This window comes from Necator americanus, chromosome IV (assembly GCF_031761385.1).
Source record: "Necator americanus strain Aroian chromosome IV, whole genome shotgun sequence".
Classification (NCBI taxonomy): Eukaryota; Metazoa; Nematoda; class Chromadorea; order Rhabditida; family Ancylostomatidae; genus Necator; species Necator americanus.
Genome location: NC_087374.1, coordinates 12,992,707 through 13,008,124, shown reverse-complemented (window position 1 = coordinate 13,008,124; position 15,418 = coordinate 12,992,707). Strand labels below are relative to the sequence as shown.

General features: G+C 39.1%; 1 protein-coding gene across 3 annotated transcripts in view; it reads left to right on the top strand.

Annotated features, from left to right (window-relative positions):
* The window catches only part of RB195_001114 (uncharacterized protein), a gene marked incomplete at both ends in the record, with an annotated part of 29,481 nt that overhangs the window by 1,118 nt on the left and 12,945 nt on the right, over nucleotides 1-15,418 (top strand). For 2 of the 3 annotated variants that reach the window (XM_064197736.1, XM_064197737.1), the window contains 20 exons: nucleotides 1,134-1,225; nucleotides 2,269-2,425; nucleotides 2,511-2,615; nucleotides 3,061-3,174; nucleotides 3,282-3,387; nucleotides 4,395-4,555; nucleotides 4,853-4,961; nucleotides 5,058-5,169; nucleotides 5,294-5,396; nucleotides 7,109-7,226; nucleotides 9,680-9,838; nucleotides 11,846-11,954; nucleotides 12,040-12,144; nucleotides 12,546-12,650; nucleotides 13,133-13,261; nucleotides 13,469-13,583; nucleotides 13,934-14,008; nucleotides 14,095-14,203; nucleotides 14,403-14,576; nucleotides 15,130-15,277. In XM_064197736.1, the coding sequence (XP_064053617.1) occupies nucleotides 1,134-1,225; nucleotides 2,269-2,425; nucleotides 2,511-2,615; nucleotides 3,061-3,174; nucleotides 3,282-3,387; nucleotides 4,395-4,555; nucleotides 4,853-4,961; nucleotides 5,058-5,169; nucleotides 5,294-5,396; nucleotides 7,109-7,226; nucleotides 9,680-9,838; nucleotides 11,846-11,954; nucleotides 12,040-12,144; nucleotides 12,546-12,650; nucleotides 13,133-13,261; nucleotides 13,469-13,583; nucleotides 13,934-14,008; nucleotides 14,095-14,203; nucleotides 14,403-14,576; nucleotides 15,130-15,277 (2,405 nt within the window). The remainder of the gene's footprint in view (nucleotides 1-1,133; nucleotides 1,226-2,268; nucleotides 2,426-2,510; nucleotides 2,616-3,060; nucleotides 3,175-3,281; nucleotides 3,388-4,394; nucleotides 4,556-4,852; nucleotides 4,962-5,057; nucleotides 5,170-5,293; nucleotides 5,397-7,108; nucleotides 7,227-9,679; nucleotides 9,839-11,845; nucleotides 11,955-12,039; nucleotides 12,145-12,545; nucleotides 12,651-13,132; nucleotides 13,262-13,468; nucleotides 13,584-13,933; nucleotides 14,009-14,094; nucleotides 14,204-14,402; nucleotides 14,577-15,129; nucleotides 15,278-15,418) is intronic. The other variant, XM_064197738.1, reaches the window with a different exon arrangement.

Below are 15,418 nucleotides of genomic sequence, written 5' to 3'. Positions count from 1 at the left end.
CTAATACGTGTGTTAGTCTTTCAAGTAAATTCACGTTTCTCTGGATTGTCTTTTCATCGCTATTTTTTTTTCGTCAAGAGAGGACAGAGAAGTGGAGTCGAGGTAGAATGTGTCCAGTACACTGGAATCTACTGTTTTAGTGCTCAACCAAGATAACGTAATTCTATTGTTTCTTATTTGTGTTATATTGTCAAGACTATGGAAAGTCAAACTAGATTTAAGGGACTAAGATGAAAAGTAGATTTTTGGATAAAAAGAGGTGGATAATAACGTATTGAGAAAGATGCGTTGCGGCATAAGTTATACACTCATTCCTGTAGAAAAATGGAGTTCTTCAGTGATTTGAAATGATTTTGTGGTGAAAGGCCTTACCCATCTACCAGAAATTGATTTCCAGAGAAGAATGAAGTCAATGTAATAATACACGTATTTGAAATTGCTAGTAGTACTTCCATTCTTTGTCTTGTAATTGATAAACTGGAATTGACTCTAACTTGAGCGCAGCTGCCTATCTCCCGATGTAGAAGTATTCAGTGATATAACCGTTCTTATTTTTCTACTTGTGGGAAAGGGCGGTGGACGAATTCTACGTTTTGGATATACTTCGCATTCTAGCGAGGTCAACGTCACCTTAGTCTACATTTTTTTATACAAAGATTTTCTGCTAGAGCTTATTTGTTTGTGCGTGCCACGAAATGATTCTGTCGAATAGTCGCACTTGTAACATGTAAGTGACGGGGCAAGTTTTATTAACGATTTTACAGCTACCTTGTAGGGGACATTTGAATGGAAAAGTACCGTTAATTGAGCAGAGGCCTAGAATCAGTGATTAGTTGCGAAGGAATTATCGTGAACATTGCTATAAATTTGGGTAGCTTTTTTAGTTTCTAGATGTATTTGTTTCGTAATTTCTCATTCGCACCTGCGTCTAAGTTTTACCGTAACATCTCCATTCGCAGAGTTTAAGTAGTAATGTGAATGAAAAGTAGGTCCTAATGCTGTTGAACTAATGTTTCCAACGTGGAGATACAGATTATAATGGAACTTCTCTGGGTGAGATAATGATTTGTTAAGCCATGCAGAAATCCTTTGTGTTTTAGTCTTGCTGTGTCGTTTCTTGAAATATATTTCAGATCGCGGCGTGAACACAGACCCGGGTGGCGGATCGATTCAACCTCTGATTCGCCCATTTTCTGGAACCAGAATGACGGTGTCTTGTGTTGAGGCACGTTTTTATTGCTTTGTTTTTCTTTACTGACGGAACCGGTGATCTGTTTAATTCCGGGAATAGAGTTGATTGGATATTTCTTGATGAAGTGTCGAAACAAAAGAAGAGTTAACCCCTTTGCTATAAAATAGAAATAACCTTGGTTGAAAAGCAACATACAACGTAATTGACGATGTTGGCGTTCCTTTTGTTGGTTTAATTTTCCTGGGAGGGGGGCACCTTTTAACGCTCTACCTTCGTGTACGTTTTGCGTCTGGGAGCGGACAAAACTCAATGAAGTTCTCTAAACAGACTGTTAAAGTAAAGTCGCTGAAAAAAGGTGCTGAGGGAATCAGGGCGTATACATAGGTGCTCTTTAAAGGCATCACCCCACGAATCTGAGGTGGTGCAGATTTCAGGTGGAGTATTCGTATACGGGATGGAAGACTATGGAGAGGAGGGTGATTCCGTACATTTCTTCCTAATTGCCGTAAAAAACGGCCCGGAAGATGCGGCGCCGCACAATGCTGGCGCGCTCCAGTCGCACTCCCAGTAGAAAATAGTGCGCCAGTACGCCTGAAGTCGTATCTTCCGGGCCGTTTTTTACGGCAATTAGGAAGAAATGGACGGAAGCACCCACCTCTCCATAGTCTCCCATCCCGTATACGAATACTCCACCTGAAATCCGTACCACCTCAGATTCGTGGGGTGATGCCTTTAAGGTACACGCAGGAAACATTTACCCAAAAAGCTCTTTTCCATACCGTTTTCAGGACAATTTTGGGGAATTGAGGGTTTTCGTGCTTGTGCTCGTGGTCTACAGCTCTAGTCCTATCTTATCATGGAGATTCGAATATTGTAAATTTCGTGGTATGCTGCGTTTAAGAAAGTGCTCATTGCAATTCTAACAACAACTTGAATATATTTTGCATAGTTAAATCAACAAAACTGATGTTCACCATCGTGGGAATCCTGATTTTAACCACAACGTTTTCATCATTTGTAGTTTTCTGATATTTATTTTGTTGTACTTGGTAGTACCCAGTTATTCCATTTTTCAGAGCGATCTTGGTATCGCTATTTTGATGAAGAACGAAGCAATGGTGAAATCAATGATTTGCGAAGGTGTGGATGTGAACCACACAGATTCACTAGGTAGTTCACCGTTGCATTATGCCGCGTTTACAGGAGATGTTAATTTTATGCTGATGCTACTAGGTTAGTTGTTCTTAGTTTCTTTTGTAGTGTGCATTTCTTTCATATTTCTAATCAATTTCAGTAAAGTATCAGAATTATTTTTTAGAAATCGGTGCAGATTTTAATGCTCAAGACAGTCTTGGATTAACACCACTTCATCGTGCAGTCGCTGCAATGCACTACGATGCCGCTGAACTGCTTATAGATAAAGGCAAGCATTTTACCCTTGAATGAAGGATATTTTTTTGTGTTTAACGAATCTATCTTGAACATCTCGGGAAGAATTTGTATCAAACTTATCTTAAAGTTTTGTGTACCCTCTTGCAATATGACATTTTGCTGATAAAGGTCAGAAAAAAAGCGAATATTGAGCAGTGGCTTGTGCTACTGCTGCTTGAAATTAATTAGTCTAATTCGTGGAAAATAGAAGCGATCAGGAGATCAGTTTTATAATTTTTCATCTATTGTTATGCCAAAATTAAAATCAACGGCTTCAGTTTATGGGGAAAAGAAGTAGTCAGTTTTATATTTTCTATAACAGAAGTTGAGTAGCAGTTCTGTGCGTTATTAGCTTATGCATGCTTTTCTGCTGATTTTATTGTTTGATTTCGCGATTTCCCCTGAATAATTCTTCCAATATAGAACTTTTCCTTCAGGATGCGATCCTGGGATCCAAAGCAAGGCGCTACAAACTCCTCTCCATATCTGTGCTATCCACAATGTCCCAAGTATCGCTGACTTGCTGCTTCGCAAACGTTACCCTATGTTAGGTGATTTTTTTCCCAGAATATATTTATTTGAGGTTTCTTGTTCTGATCAGTGCATTATATTTTATATTATTTGTGTATGTGTCTATTGTTGTTAGGCCTTTGTTTAGATAGTGCTGATGCCCGAGGTTGTACCGCGCTGCATCATGCTGCTTATCTTGGACACGTTGAGGTTGCTGAGTCCCTTTTAAAAGCGGGAATTAATATGGCGGCCGTGTAAGTTTTCTTAGCTCCATTTATGTGTATGAATCCCTTGAAATATTTGTGGGGAATCCTGCTTATTTGTTCTTTTTGTCTACTTTTATATGGTTTAGTAAAGTTTACCAGAGCTGCGCAAAATGCATAAGAATCTTATTCGAGCCACAATACAGAATAAATATTATTTTTTCAACAACAGGTGTCTTTTTAACTTTATTCTTCATCTGACGTCTAACGAGTGACCAACAAAAGCTCTTGAGGAAAGGGGATGAATCAGATTTATGCTGCCTACTTCATTTTCACTATAAACTAGGTACTTTTCAGTTCATTCAGGATACACTTTTCAATACAATATGAAACATGTGATTTTTTTTTAAAGAAACGATGCAAATATGTTTACAAAAAATATGACCATAAGCTACCAAAAAGCCGTTTTGTTGTTCACGTTTAATAATTGTGTATGAAATAGCAGAATCGCCGCTCTATTTTCAACTTGCCTCTCCCATCGTCCCTTGCTACCACATGTACGTGCAGCTGCAAACTCGTCCTTTTTCGATCGTAGCGTCCAACGCAGCCATGATACAGCGCTCGATCAATACCTATCAAACTGTAGTGCGTGAGCGCTTTACCAGCGCTTGTGGAGCTACGAACAATCTCAGCTCAGCGATATTTGCACATCAGAAAAGTTAAATGTGCACTTTTATCGATATGAATGGGATCGACGTCTCTAGATGAAGGGAGTAATGTCGCTCAGAAAACAAATACGGCCCAATCCCATGATTCCTACGATGAAAGGACAGTCCATCTGATAGTTCGAGCCTTTTCCTAGCATACACCTTAATGCTTTGGCACACTTGTATTTTACTCATCATTTTTGTAGATAAGATGCGTCTGATTTGTTTAAAATGTAGTCCAATTTAATCCGAAAAGTATACCGATTGATCTGAACCGTGATTGATTTGGAAGAGGCCCCGTTGAAAGCGAAAATGATGTTATATATACTACATATCTAATTAACTCTTCAGTGACAAGCTTGGGAGAACTGCAATGCACTCTGTAGCATGTGGTGGTAGCATCAAAATGCTCGCAGTTTTACGGGAGGCTGGAGCAAAAATTACGGTGCGAGACTTTCGTGGAAGAACTGTAGCCCATTATGCTGCAGTGGCGTCGCAGACAGCATTCCTAAGTAAGTGATTCCGTTATGAGCTGGATATTGCATTTCTTGTCTTCGCCATGTTGCATGCAAGAACGTTTCTGTACAGAATGGAGACGTTTGGGACAGATACCTTCAAAGCTTTCTTGAAGATTGTCAAAGTTGCACTTTGCGTTCGGATAGGACTTTTGGAGAGGCATTTCGCTTGCTTATTCATTTATTAGTTTCAGTAGAGTTCCAAAAGATTAGGCCAAGTTACTTCTTAATTTGTCAGTTGATTTCATTGCTACATCTTATTGAAACTCGATGAATTCTAGTCTGGAATTTTAGGCGCTATTTTGAAGATTGACAAGGAACTGCTCAATGTCACTGATGACGATGGGTACACGCCTTTGCACTACGCTGTTCAGAGTGGGCAGAATTCGAAAACCATCGAACTGTAGGTCTCTAGGTTTCAAGTAGGCTGATTTTGGTCACAAGACTAAGATTTTATTAGTTAAATGGCATGATTCCACAGATCTCATTTGAATTCTAGTCTAGTGGAGAACGGCTGTGACGTACTCGCTGCGGCTAATGATGGTACCACAGCATTGCACATAGCTGCTACGCTCGCGGAGTCTGCAATACCGATTGAGTACATGGTTAAAGTAAGAGCTTCTTAAGAACTTGAACTGAAAGGAAAAGAAAGAAATGTCAGATACAGCATATGTATTGTAGTATGCTGGAGAAATGTTGAATTTGCCATGAAATGAAGAAAATGATGCTTTTCAGTGTAAAGGGATTGATCTAAATGCAAGAAATGTCGATGGAATGACTCCTTTGCACTTGGCTAGCGAATGGTCGAAGGTTTCGCGCGTAGATGCTCTGATTAAAGGTTGCTATAATGTTTTTCTTCTTTTCTTTTTCATCTTCTTTTGGACATTCTTCTCAATTTACTACTCAGCCATTGTCAACGGGATCTGCTTAGTCAGTAAATTGTCATTTTTTTCTACATCCTTAATGTCTTTCATGCTTCATCAGTGTGCTTCAATCTTACCTACTTCCTTTCGATTTATCTTCGTCATGAACGAAACTTCCAACAATTTTAAAACCAAGATAGCAGTTAGCTCTCAATGATTAATAATAACAGTGATTAACTTTTATTTTGAACTTTATTTCCGCAGTCATTCGTTTCTGATAAACTTGAAGCTGGTTTTGGCACTTAAGTGGCATTTTAAGGTCGCGCTAAGTAGCCAGTCTCAAATTACTACTATTCATGGTGGTTCAGGAGCTCAATTTAAATACAACGAAAACATAAATGAAAAAGTTCGTTGAATGTTTAATCTTTGCAGTTTCTTCACAGCAAGATGAAGAAGCTTGAGTTCTTGTTATTCTTAAAGAAGCTTGTCACGAAAGTGGCGATGTTGGGGTCTCTGTGTACAGGTATAGAGCTTCTGACGTACATTACGAATATGAGCGTGATTCTACTCAATTTCTCCTAATTGTCTCGAAAAAGGTGGGAACTGCCTCAGCTCCTACGAGGTTCGTAAGAACGGGCCTACCTTGTGTACGCTTCCCTTCCCTCGGCATCTTACCTTCCCGCTTCCCTTATTCATTGGTTTTTCTTGGATAAGTTGCTGATGACACCTCATTGATTGCTTACCGCACGCTCGTAGACGCGGCGAGTGCACTGTCGTGGCACGTTTTCACGTAACTCGTAGAAAAAAGGCTGAAAAGGGGGTTTGCAAAGACATTCAAATTTTCCCGCAAGACACCTAACAATGTGTCACGTTTTCGAGCGTAGGGCTACGCGCCGCGTCTGCCAACGATCGAAAGAGAGGGCGCCGGCAGTCCATCGCATGCAGACGGGACACGTGATAGGGTGCCTCGTAGGGAAATTTGAACGGCAACACTGTTTCCCGTTTGAGCGTAATCGCGTTCATATTCAAGAATTTCACCCTTAGCTCTATCTATTCGTAGCATCGAAGCTATTTGCAAGATTTTCATTCCGAACATTACGTTACGATTATTATTGGCTCTTTCGTATTAATCTTAGTAAATTTCTCTTCAGCGGCTTTTTTTTTGTGAGCCATTTTCTCTCTCATTTTTTTGGAGTTTGCCTTGATTTCAAGTTCTGGTATCTAAAACCAGTTTTTCTATTTCGCCATAGTTAGACTGTTTTACTAGTAATCTCACAAATTCCTGCAGAATTTCTATATTTTATACTTCATATCAGGGCGGGTGGCGTGTAGTGGTTAGAGGTTCCGCTTCCTGCACGATCGATCGGAGGTTCGAATCCGCCCTAGTGCTCACCAAGCCTTTCATCCCTCTGGGGTCGATAAATTGGTACCAGACTTGTCTGGGAGGATAAAAGCACTGACTTGACACATCGGCTAGCCACCGCAAGTCACTGTATAGGCTAGATACACGTTCGTAAAACCTCAAACGATTCTGAATTGAAGTGAACGTGGGGGCGCATCCCAAGCGGATTGATTAACGCCAGAAACTTTATCCTTTATCCTTTAACTTTATACTTCATATCATGTATGCAGTTATTTCTTTTTTTCTCGATATCTTCAAAGGATTAACATTTCAAGGCACTTTCAGCGGGTGCTGAAATTGATGCTAAATCACATGACGCTGCTACTCCATTACACTGTGCAGCCATCGGTGGTCATCAGTTAGTTGTTAAACACCTGCTCAAATATAGTGCTGATGTGAATGCGTGAGTTTTTCTTCCAAACAGCTTTGTTGTTTTGGCATATTTTTTTACCGAAAATCAAAGGCCTCTGAAATCTACGACTACTGGAGAGGCAATGCTCTACTTCCGTCTGCACTGAAGGAATTTTAGAGTGGATTCCAAGAGATACTGAACATCCTTGAGGGAGACCGCTTACTTACGGATTTCTAACGTTCTCCTTGCACGGATGTTGACCAGCTGAGATCTTAGCTGGATACAGCGCAAGGATTTCTTCCACGCCACTCTCGAAGCTTGTGGAGTTCTTGAGTGGTGATTGCGAACGAAGAGAACGACTGAATAAGATGTTTGGTCCGCATATTCAGTGAAAATGGGCGATCTATGTTCTAAGTGGGAACCATTGAAGGAGGAACTTTTCTACCTTGGATTTCAGCAGCAAAGTAACCACTATCACTAACATGTCTACAGATCGAGATGACATCTCTGTGATGATTCACATACTTTCATACTCTTTCATTGCATTTCATTGGTAAAGGCATCACCCCACGAATCTGGGGTGGTATGGATTTCAGCCGAGTAATGCCTATACGGGGTCGTAGATTGTAGGTCCATTTTTTTTCCTAATTGCCGTAATCCCCCCGCTTGTAGATTGTAAGGAAGAGGATGATTCCGTTAATCTCTCCATGTATCAGTGTAAAAGGACGACCCCGGAACGCTGTTTCTTACGACGGTTTCTCTCGCCATGCGCAACCATAGCGCCCCGCCCCGCCTGCGATTAGTCTGAATGGGCTCTCGGTTTTTTTTTTCACTGATACAGGGAGTGATGAACGGAATCACCCTCTTCCCTACAATCTATGACCCGCATAGGCATTACCCGGGTGGAACCCGTACATCCCCAGATTCGTGGGGTTATGCCTTTAAGCATTAGTTCTAAAAGATCTACGACGCTCATAGACGCTAAATCTGCTGAGAGAAAAAGAAAGATATACGAGGAATTCCTAATGTTTCAACTTTATTAAACTCTTCAAGCAAGCTTATTTGTATTGAATAGGTTAGTCATGTCGTGTAGTACTTTCAGTGAAAAAAAGAATCGAAAAATCTTCGCATGTAACAATGTTTTGCATTCACAAGGGTAAATTCTCTTAGTGGCGTTAGCCTACATATCATGGATCCCAATATTTTGTTTTTATGGATTCGACTGACTTAGCCATTCAATTCCAGAGATGAACTGTTGATTGATGAACTGTAGATTTTTCTGATGCTTCTCAAATGGGAAAAACTGAAATACATTTGACAGCTTGGAGCGATCTTTGTGCTTGCTCTATCTTTTTTGCTCTTTTTTTTTGCGCGCTGAAGTACAAGTCAGTCAGCCTAAACACAATCTGGCCCCAATTTATCAGCGGCGGAAAGATGAAGGGCTTAGTTGGTCTTGAGCATTGTTCAACCATCCGTTCAGTCGCATGGGCGGTTGAACAATGCTTCACTACATCCTCCTGCCAACAACAGTCGCTTTTCATTCACTTGTTTGTTCTCAACGGTGAGAATCATAATCTCCATAATCAACTTGGAACAATCTTTTTGCCTCGCAACCTTGGAAATTTGCCCTTTAAAAAATCAACGGGTCCAGGGAAGACTTCTCCTTCTGAAAAATACAGAAAATGGAGAACGAAAGAGATGTCGATGTACTTATGTAGAGGTGTCCGAAGGTCTTTCTTTCATTCACAAATTAGGAACCCATGTAAATTGCAAACGAAGATATGTGATCATGAGTAAACATGAACTGAGTTTCAGTTAATTTGTTGTTTGCTACTCGCTGGTTAAAACCAATCTCACTGAAATTAGAAAAAAGAAAACCACTAGTGCCACATTCACACCACGTTGTACGACACGATTTCTGCATGGTTTGTGGAGCATGAACATTCTTTGTGACATTCAAGAATAGGAGCGCCACTTGATTTCTCCAAAAACAAACCATCGATAGAATAGTTGTCCTACAATAATAAGTGCATACTCTTATACATATTGAATTCCCCTCCCCTCGTTCAAATGTTGTCCCCGCAAATTTTATCACAGACTCTAACTCGAAATTCCCGCTATGCGATGTTCGGTGCAAACCTGTATCCGACACGGGCACCTAACAAGCTATGCAATGGGCTTGTTCGATTAGCCCGGTTTGAAGTTCACTCGATTTTTGACTGTCTCTGGGAGTTCGCGTCGGAGCGACTGACAGTTTTGCGCTTTATATAATAGTGGGTTATATACGGTACGAATAGTACATTAATAGTAATAGTAGATTATTCAGTGTACGAATCACTATTTTCCGCTTTTCTTTTGACCAAATCACCGCGTGATTATTTTGGGAAAGGAGTATAACACCTTTGTCGTTTTAGTTTATCGTAAACTGCGAGTATTTCTAATGGTATTTCTAATGTGAGGACCACAACGCCTTATTCACACTTATTCACACTTTCTGTTTCTAGCAAAATGAAAGGTGATCTCACACCGCTTCATCTGGCTGCACATAATTCATGCCGCACAGTGGTACAAACATTAGTTGAGTTGGGTGCGGATATAGAAGCAAAGGATGCATCATCAAGAACGCCACTTTTGCTTGCTGCCGGTAGCATTGCGAGCAACGGGTGAGTCGAGTCTATCTGTTCTACTTGACCCGTTTTGTTGTTGTTCTTGGTGTCAGTGTTAATTTGGTATTGTTAAACTGTTTCTCATAAAATAATCGATAGCAATGAGTTGCATGACTAAGTTAGCAAATGGTTCGTTAACCTTTAATTGAAATTTCCTTGTTAGTTCTTCATGTCAGTATTCTTAATGTGGTATTAGATGGTTTATCGCTGACGGATTTCCACTAGTTTATTTGATGACATCAGGCAGAAAAATGAAGTGTGAAATTAGAAAAATTTATTTTTACTTTGCATTTGAACTGAAGGAAGTTTCTCCTTTTCAAATTCAGACATAAGAAATTATTGAGTTGAGGAATAAGTTGTGAGCGTACTTTTTTTCAAAGTGAAAAGTACAGCCAGATATAAGACGTATTTTTTAAATTTCATAATTTTTCCCTAAATTAAATATATATATATATATCATTCAAGAGAATATCTACAATCGCTCTACAAGTATCATACACCTAGCTTCTCAATTTTTTTGACTCTTGTCTTCTTAGTTCAGATTAAAATGAGTGTCAATCGTACAAAACGGGGAATTTTCGACACCATTTTTTTTTCGATAAGCTGAGATCGGTATTGTGTGTAGAGGATTACTGCTCGAAAACAGCGCTCACCAGTTGCTGTCGCACTTCTATGTAGCGAATTTTTTTCTTCTCGAAAACTAACCGCACACCGCCCGAACCAGTTGTTGCAGACTGAGGGGAAGTTCTTTTTTTTTTTTTTTTTTTTTTTGAAAACGAAGAAGATAGCACTGCAAACTAGTCATTGTTAATGAACAGTGACCGCTGTTGTTGCTCTGCCCATCGTTCCCAACAACTCCCATCGATCAATAGTTTTTCGATGCTTCGTATTCGTTTTTCTCTTTTTTTTTTACTTTTCTCCGTGTTTTTATCCAAGTATTCGTTCTTAAGTTTTTCTTGCTTCATTCGATGTCCTTCATACACACCACAAAGCAACCTCAGTAACATCTCAATTAATTGTAGGAAGACAGATGTGGAAAATACTTCATTTTGTCAACTAGATGTTTCATTCTAATAATCTGAAATAAAAGGCAATCACTAAAATTTAAAAATTCAGAACGGGACTTTCTTGTTAAGTTGGAAGTCGTGTTTCCAATGCTCATTATATTTTGGGTGTAATTTTTGTTTCTATGTACATTTTTCATTTTGAGAAAAGAAAGCGCTAACGAGTCCCTCAGTCTGTAATTTGTTTCGCTGTTTTGAAATTGTGACGTATAAGGCTGTCGAATTCTGAGCCAGGTAATACTTGCCGATTCAGCAGGTAATTTGTAGATTTGCAAAGTTCTCTCTAACTTCTGCATTGACTCCTTTGGCAGTGTTGACGACAGGTTAAGTGTATTAAGAGAAACAAAGGTAATGGAGTAGAAACAAATAAGAATACTGTGCATAAGATGCATAAGACGTATTTTTTTCTTATTTTCTAATGAAAGGACTTGAGGATTTACTCATAGGAGTAGGATTCTGCTTGATTTTCCCTCTCTTCCTTTAGCTAAAAGGGAAAAACAAAGACAGTAGCGTTTGCGGATGAGTAGAAATAATGACGGGGAAATAATAATGGGAGGAATAATTGTTTTTTTTTTGTTAAATGAGTTGAATTGACGAGGATCTAGCCGAAATAAGTAGAGTGCAGTGTTTTTGTCTTAAAAAAAAGGAAAAAAAAAGAACAGGTGGTCTGTACAAATAATAACCAGGTGGAAAATCAGTGAAGAAGGCGGACACATTTTTTTCTATTAATTCAATATTTAACAGCTTTGAAGCATTCGTTGTACTGGTCCATTTACGATTTCCAATACTTTTGCGTCACTGCTTGTTTTCTGGTTCTGTCTTCCTAAATTTCGGCTTCTATTTTTTTTTCAATATAATGTGATATATCTCCGAGTATGTCCATCATTCCTACATGAACACCAGCTAAAATCCATAGCAAAGGTTGTCGTTCTTCTTGTAGTGCGTTTACGGTCGAATATCTCGTGAACAATAATGCATCAGTCGATGCGGCTGACGACTATGGTCATACACCTCTTCACTGGGCCGCCTCAAAAGGGCTTGAAAAAACGGTGAGCAGATTCTGTCTCGCAAGCAACTGCAAAGTATTTTTTCTAACTTTAATTATTTGCTGTTATATGATGTTTTCCGTTTCAGGTAGAATTTCTCTTGAAAGGAGGAGCCGACGCGAATCGTCCTGATAATCGTGGTCGTAACGCACTCCATATGGCCGTGTTGTCCCGTTCTCGTGCAACACAAGCGGTATGAGATGGTTTCTCGGAAGAATCTGCGTTTGTTTACGCAAATTGCGCCATGTACATAGATGGGTAAGCACACCCAAATGGAATGGAATATGATAAGAAGTGCCATTGGGAGCATTTTATGTTATTATGCGTTTTTAAGGGTTGCAGATTGCGGTTGGTTTTGACGTTAGCTTGTCATTTTTCCCAAATAATCAATCGCTTGCACCAGAAAAAGTTTCTATTCAATATTTTAAGGAGCAAGGAGCATATTGAACATAGTACATCCTTAATTCACGCGACTTCTTATAGTCTTTTTGCATTTATTTAATGGAAGATATATTCTCTTGAAATAGTACTTTTTTGTCTTAGACTCTTCCTTGGAGAGATTTGCGTGTTGGTAATTATTTTGTGAAATTCCAGTTGCTGTGCGAAGCTAACCCAAAAATTGTCAATCATCAAGATTCTAATGGCTTTTATCCGCTCCACTATGCTGCATACAAGGGCGACGATAAGCTTTGCACTTTTGTGAGCTGTTTTTTTTCTTTTTTTTCTTTCTTCCTTATTGTTATTTTTTCCATATAATTCTTCTTTGATTTGTTTCTGTATGTAGCTTAACATTACTTCTTCTGTTTGTAGCCCAAAATAGCTACTGTACTTGTCGAAAAATTCTTCTTGCTGCTTTAGCAGTAGACGAATTTACAGTTCAAAATTTTGTGGAAGCTCGTTTTCCAGTTTTGGAACTGATATCCTTATTTATCTCATATCTTAGAAATAGACTCGTTTTTGAGAAGAGCATCACTACATTTGAAAATTAGGATTAGAGAATATGTGCCCACCTAGAGGAAACTCAAAAAATTATTATTTGAAAATTAAAACTGAAAATTATGTCTAAAATTTAACTTTTGATATTGCAGGTAAGAATCTTCTGAGTATGACATCTTTGTAGTTTCATTCAAACAAAACGAAACAACCGGTGTCATTTTAGCGCCTCTATTTTGTTGTTTTAGCTGCTTAAATTAATGGACAATATCGTGGAAATGCCAACATCTGGCGTTCAGCGCGCTATAACGCCGCTTCACCTGGCTGCAATGCATAACATGCCAAAACCTCTTCTTCCACTGGCTGAAGCTGTCAAGGTTTCTCTTCGATTTTTGCCAAGTTGTGATTATAATGAGCAGTGTACTTTTTGTTTTTATCCTAGAGGTTTTTATCCTGATAAAAGTGGAATATTTGTAAGAAACTCCTAAGTCGGAAGTTTTGCTATTTGGAATAGTCGTTTGCACTTGTTCTTAATTTTTATTTGTGGTTTATGTCTATATATTAACTTTATCTTTCTATTACAGAAAAAGACCGTTATTGCTCAAAAATTGACTAGAAATCGCCTTTCTCTTGATCGACCATTGTTTGCTATCATGGATGCAAGAAACCGTATTCCGTTGCACTATGCAATGAAATATGGCAAGTTTTGCAATCCTTTGGGGTTTCTTATCGTTTTTTTTTTTCATCATACAACATCTTCGTATATTCCCATTTTGAACAAGTATATTTAGTAGGGTCAAAACGACATGAAGTCTCGAGAGACGCAGTTACGTACGCGGCATCTTTCGAGGCGTTTCGGTGGAGCGTGGTAAAATCCTTGCTGGCACCACCCACCTATGCAGTTTGCGATGGTCCCAACTCGGTTCCAACTGCCTCCCCGCGCAGTTTCGCGCGTACGCAAATGCACCGCAACTACACTCGTGATTCATGTCATTTTGACCCGTCTATAATTCTCATTAAGCTCCTGTCGTTACTATCTTTTTTTTTAGGGAATTTCGAACCTACCAAAATATTGTTGAGTCAGCCAGGTGCAGAACTATGTTTGACATGGCGCGACAAAGACGGTGATTAGTTCAGTTGTCATGTTTTTGGTTTTTTTGAGTATTTTCATTGGCCACTTTTAACCTAAAAGGAAATCCGAGTCTTTCAGAAATGACTCCCTTGCATTTGGCTGCAGCAAACGGCAAGAATACCTGCATTGAATGGGTTTTGAGAAATTTCAGCAAGATTAGTGTGAATAGAAGAGATTCTAAGGGAAGGTAAGTATTTACGTGTGATGAGATACCTTTTGTATAATTTGGTTCCTCTAGTGAATGACCATTCTTTTTTTTTTGCTGATGATTTCTAAAGCAGAGTTACTAGATTTTCATTTAATGATTAATTTTTTCTAGTGAGTTTACTTCAGATTGATGGTACAGAGTTTATCTCGTTTTTTTTTCTCTTCGAAATCTGTCATAGATCGGCTGGAATGCTCTCTATGACGTCGCTGTCTGGTCCCTACTGGCCTCTTATCCAGAAAAGCAATATGGAACGAGGTGACAACATGGGAAGAGGTTATCTGCATCGAGCTGTTTACTCGAAATCTGAAGACGCGCTGAAGAGAGTGCTGCAGAAATGCAACCCTAACGTGAAGTGGGTTAGAAGGCGTTGGATGATTCTGTTTCCTCAGCTAAATTATAATTTTACTTTTTTTCTATTTATTTGGTTGATCACGTGCAAACTAACATTAACATATTTTCCTAATTGTGTTTGCAAGACAAAGGCACAAGAAAGTAGGTCATTGTAAGATAACAATTTTGGGAAGGTCTTGGTAGATGGATTGTCAAGTTAGATACATTGCTCCTGTTTTTAATTGCCACATGGCACAATTAATTGGATAGATAGCGCACGTAATATGACGTAAGTTGTAATCGGACAAATTTGGCGTGTAGTTCTTTTGGATGCATTGTTCATTGTCCACAGTTGTACTTTTTTGAAACATGTCTATTCTAAATGATTGGTGGTAACAAGTTTAATTTTGCAGAAAATCTATTCATTTGGCTGAACATTGATTTTTAATTCAACGTTCTGACCACTCCTGTGAAGTGGGAGGGATGGTTAAGTTAAAAACGTTAAAATTGAATCGGAGCCACTCCTCCTCCTGTTTTTTTTAAGCTTTGGAAGGTCTTCGACAGATATTATTTAGGGATGTAAATGGAGTGACACCTCTTCATGTCGCTGCTGCTGTTGGTTGGGCTGATGCCGTGATTGCACTTCTCAGCTATGGGGCAAATCGCATTGCTACTGACAACAGAGGATTCACTCCGATTGATTGGGCTGCTGCTTATAATAGGGTAAGAAAAATATCAGAGCAACAATGTTTCGGTGCCACTTACTATACATTTTTCTTGCTCATTTTTTCTAATTCTTTCCCTTTTGTTAATGAAATACGCTTGTCTTTCTCCTTGCGATTGGTATATCCGCTCTTCTATCTC